This window comes from Nannobrachium achirus (genome assembly GCF_963921795.1).
Source record: "Nannobrachium achirus genome assembly, chromosome: 15".
Classification (NCBI taxonomy): Eukaryota; Metazoa; Chordata; class Actinopteri; order Myctophiformes; family Myctophidae; genus Nannobrachium; species Nannobrachium achirus.
Genome location: NC_137822.1, coordinates 15,322,885 through 15,327,378, shown reverse-complemented (window position 1 = coordinate 15,327,378; position 4,494 = coordinate 15,322,885). Strand labels below are relative to the sequence as shown.

The 4,494-nt window shown below is 50.4% G+C and overlaps 1 protein-coding gene across 1 annotated transcript; it reads left to right on the top strand.

Moving 5' to 3' along the window:
• Positions 1–342: 342 nt before the first annotated feature.
• On the top strand, positions 343–3,597 carry LOC308299630 (protein transport protein Sec24B-like; the record flags this gene model as incomplete). The annotated part of the gene is made up of 1 exon (XM_080743425.1): positions 343–3,597. The coding sequence occupies one exon, from the start codon at positions 343–345 to the stop codon at positions 3,595–3,597; it is 3,255 nt and encodes a 1,084-aa protein (XP_080599551.1).
• Between the last annotated feature and the right edge of the window lie 897 nt (positions 3,598–4,494).

Genomic DNA, 4,494 nt, shown 5'->3' with positions numbered 1-4,494 from the left:
AGTATAAGTTCCAACAGTACCCCCTCAACACGAACCAGGATCCGGACCTAACGTTATCTAACAAAGTTGATGGCTAACGTGACCAACACACCATCGACTGCTAACAACTGGTCCTGTGGAAATGGGGGCCAGCAGGTTCATGATTACCCAGAATGGGAAAAAGCAAGACAGGCACTAAACTCAATTTCTATTAGCAGTGGTGGTGAGAGCTCTAGTAAGACAGCACAGACGGAGCGGGCAACAGTAGAGGCCAATCGGTTTCAACCCACAGTCACTGATTCCATTCAACACCAGCAGCAGCAGCAACAATATCACCTCCCTCAGCATCAAGTTGCTCCCAATATGGCACCCTCCGCACCCTCTGTGGTACCCCCCACCCATCCCAGCAGTACCATCCCTGCCACCGACCCTATTGGTGGTACGACTCCACTGCCATCACAAAGCGCTCAACCTAACTCCCAGTCATTACAGCAGCCGGCCCCCTATGGCACTCCAGTAGCTTACTATGGACAGCAACCATGCCATGCTCCCCAAACACAGCGCACACAGCAGCATTTGGTGACGCCGCCTAGCTGTCCCGGCACTTCTGTCTATCCTATTCTTTCCTACCCCTCAGCTCCGGTTAGCAGTCAGTATGGGACATTGCGGTCTTCCGAGACCATTGCTGCTAACACTGTTCCCTCCCTAATGAATGCACCCCTCTATCAACAACCCCCAGGGAGCAGCACCTTACACCCAGCCCCTTCCACGAAAACAGTGCAGGTTGAGTACAGTGTGGGACGTTCTCCCGGTCAAACAGTGAATGGCCAGGCGAGCACAGGCTTAACGACAGCTCACCAACACTATGATCAAGCCCACCAGGCCTCTGTGGCCTATGACCCCTTTGGAGGTGTGGTGAATCACAGCGGCATGGGTCCAGATGGAGACAGACCCTACTCAGGGACCATCCCTTCTGTCCATTCCTCTCCAGGACACCATCAAGGCATGCAGAACGGATACGTTGTTAATAATGGAGCTAGCTCAGGCACTGCTGCCAGCACCTCAACTCGGGCAGTAGCAGCCCCTGCAGCAGCCCCTTCGTCATCTAGCTCAGATAAGAATTGCTCCCCTACAATTGGTAGTGCCTCTCCCATGCCCAAAATCTATGATTCATTAGAAGCAGGCACCTACCCAGACCCCATATCTCCCTCCAAGGACATAGCAATCCAAGCCCAGCCCTACAGTTACTATGGTTACTCCACAACTCCGCTGACCTATCAGCAGCAGCAGAAGGGCTCCAATGTTGACTCCTCGTTTTCCCATGGAGGCAGCTATGGCCAGTCTAGCTACCAGCAGTATTCCCAGACCTTCTCTAACCTGCGCCAAGAGGCCCTGAGGCAGGTGAACCTGCTGCAGGAGAGGAACCTGCTGCCTCCCAGGCCCCTTGAGGCCCCCCCTGCGCCCAACCTCAGCCCTGAGCTCAAGAAGGCCAACTGCAGCCCCCAGACATTCAGGTGTACCCTGACCAGTGTTCCCCAGACCCATGCATTGCTCAACAAGGCCAAGCTTCCACTGGGACTCCTCCTACACCCCTTCAGAGACCTCCAACAGTTACCGGTGATCACACCAAAAACCATTGTTCGCTGTCGTTCGTGCCGAGCTTACATCAATCCATTTGTCTCCATTCTGGACCAGCGCAGGTGGAAGTGCAATCTCTGTCACAGGATAAACAATGTTACAGATGAGTTCTGCTCCTATGGTGAGCTTCAAAAGAGACCTGAGGTACAGAACTCTACTGTTGAGTATAATGCCTCCACAGACTACACGTTGAGGCCCCCTCAATCAGCAGTCTACCTGTTTGTTTTGGACGTGTCGCACAATGCCATGGAGACAGGCTATTTGAAGTACTTCTGTGAATCCTTACTGGAAAACCTAGATAAGTTGCCTGGGGATACACGGACGCAGGTGGGGTTCCTGACATTCGACAGCACCATCCACTTCTACAAACTCCAGGAGGGCCTGTCAGAGCCACAGATGCTGGTGGTCTCAGACATTGATGATGTGTTCATTCCATCTCATGACAGCCTAATGGTCAATCTGAAGGAAAGCAAAGAGCTGGTCAAGGCCCTGTTGAACTGCCTCCCATCCATGTTCAGTAACAATGAGGAGACCCACAGTGCTTTGGGCCCCGCGTTACAGGCAGCCTTCAAACTCATGTCCTCCACCGGGGGGCGAGTGTCTGTGTTCCAGACCCAGCTACCAACACTGGGGGCCGGTCTGTTGAAGTCCAGAGAACACCCCAGCACTAAGAGTGATCAGCACCTGGGCCCAGCTTCAGACTTCTATAAGAAGTTGGCTCTGGAGTTCTCTCAAAAACATGTAGGTGTGGACCTCTTCCTGCTCAGCTCCCAGTATGCTGACCTAGCTTCTCTGGCATGTGTGTCCAAGTACTCCGCTGGCAGTATCTTCTACTACCCTTACTTCCACCATGTCCACAACCCGGACCAGCTAGAGAAATTCCAGAACGATGTGAACTATTACCTCACCAGGAACATTGGCTTCGAGGCTGTCATGAGAATCCGATGCCCTAAAGGTTTATCTATCCATACATTCCATGGGAACTTCTTTGTGCGAAGCCCTGACCTGCTGGATCTCGCAAATGTGAACCCAGACTCTGCCTTAGCTGTCCAGATATCAATTGACGATAGCCTGACAGACTCCTCACAGGCTTGCTTCCAGGCTGCACTGCTCTATACATCTAGTACAGGGTCAAGGTGCATCCGTGTCCATACTATTTGTCTGCCGGTGGTGGACCAGCTGAGTGATGTGTACGCCGGAGCAGATGTCCAAGCCATCACCCATCTACTGGCTAACATGGCCATTGACCGGGTGGTGTCATCTAGTCTGTCGGATGCGCGGCTTGACCTGGTGAATGCAGTGGTGGATTCCCTTGGTGCCTACAAGGGAACCATTTCCAATATGCAGCAGTCAGGTCTCATCGCTCCCTCAGCCCTCAGCCTCTTCCCTCTCTACATCCTTGCACTCCTCAAACAGAAGGCCCTGAAGATTGACACCAGCACACGGCTGGACGAGAGAGTCTTTGACATGTGTGAGTTAAAGACCCAGCCACTGCAGCAAACAATGCGTATGATCCACCCTGACCTGTACCGCCTGGACAACATGTCTGACCTGGGGGCACTCTATTTGAATGACATAGTGGTTCCTCAACCCCATCTGTTGCACCTGTCAGCTGAAAAGCTTAGTCGAGACGGGGCCTTCCTCATGGACTGTGGAAACGTGTTTTATCTGTGGATTGGGAAATGCTGTAATGAGATGTTCATCAGAGACATTCTCGGCTGCCCCAACTACTCTTCTATACCTCCTACCATGACCCAAATCCCTAAGTTGGACACCCTTCTTTCAAAGAGAGTGCGTGCGTTCCTCGACTGGCTGAAAGACAACAGACCATTCACCTCCATGTTTTATGTTGTCAAGGATGATGCTTCATCCAAGACTACGATTTTCCAACACCTGGTGGAGGCGCGGTCAGGGCGTTCCGAGGAAGACTTCTCTTACCTCGAGTTCCTCCAGCACATCCAGAGGAAAATGTCTAATTAGGGACGTACGTACGTACGTACGGACGGACGGACGGACGAACTGGTCTATCCCATTGGTTCAGCTCAGAGCCTCCAGGTAGAAGCCAGTACTGGTTGTACTGCTAGCACCATGCCAACCCCAATGACACCCCCTAACATCGGTCAGTCCATGACGTCAGTACAGAGTGCAGCGGTGATGCACCAACATGAGATTTTTGTGGCACTTATTTCCAGAGCATATCTGTCCAGATGAACAGACAAGACAATAAACAAGACAGACAGAAGGAGACAATGTTTCTGACCAAGCTAAAATGAACGATTAGGCCTAATATAGTTTAATATTTAAGTATAAAATATATAAAAACTGTCATCTTGGTGTATGATGGACTTTGGGTGGGTGTTGCAAAAATACTTTAAACTAACCATAATAAATATAACTGGAAAGATGCAATTGGAAATTGCAAGTCTGGTTGCCATGACTATATTCTGCAGCAAGCCAACTGTCATGTGAAGCTCGAGCTAGCATCAATGCTGCTTCCTGATTGGCTAAGTGTTATCGGGAACATTAATGCTGCTTCCTGATTGGCTGACTGTTATCCAGAACATTAAGAAGTAAGCTGGGCTAGAACTATAATGTGTTGCTTACAGCAACCACACTAATAAAAGTTGCCCTTGACCTTCCTCCGACCATGACACAATACTATGAAAAGTTTCAGCCCAATCACTCTACGTCTATTTGGTCTCCAGTGCACTTTAGCCTGAGTTGTAGACTTGTATTCCATCTGTCATCCAGGGGCTAACATACGATGAACCCAGTGTACATCATTTGATGATGTTTAGATGTATTTTAAGCCTTCATTTTTTTAGCGCTGTTAGCCACTTCAATACGCAGCTTTGTTTGTATGCCCGTGTGTATAAT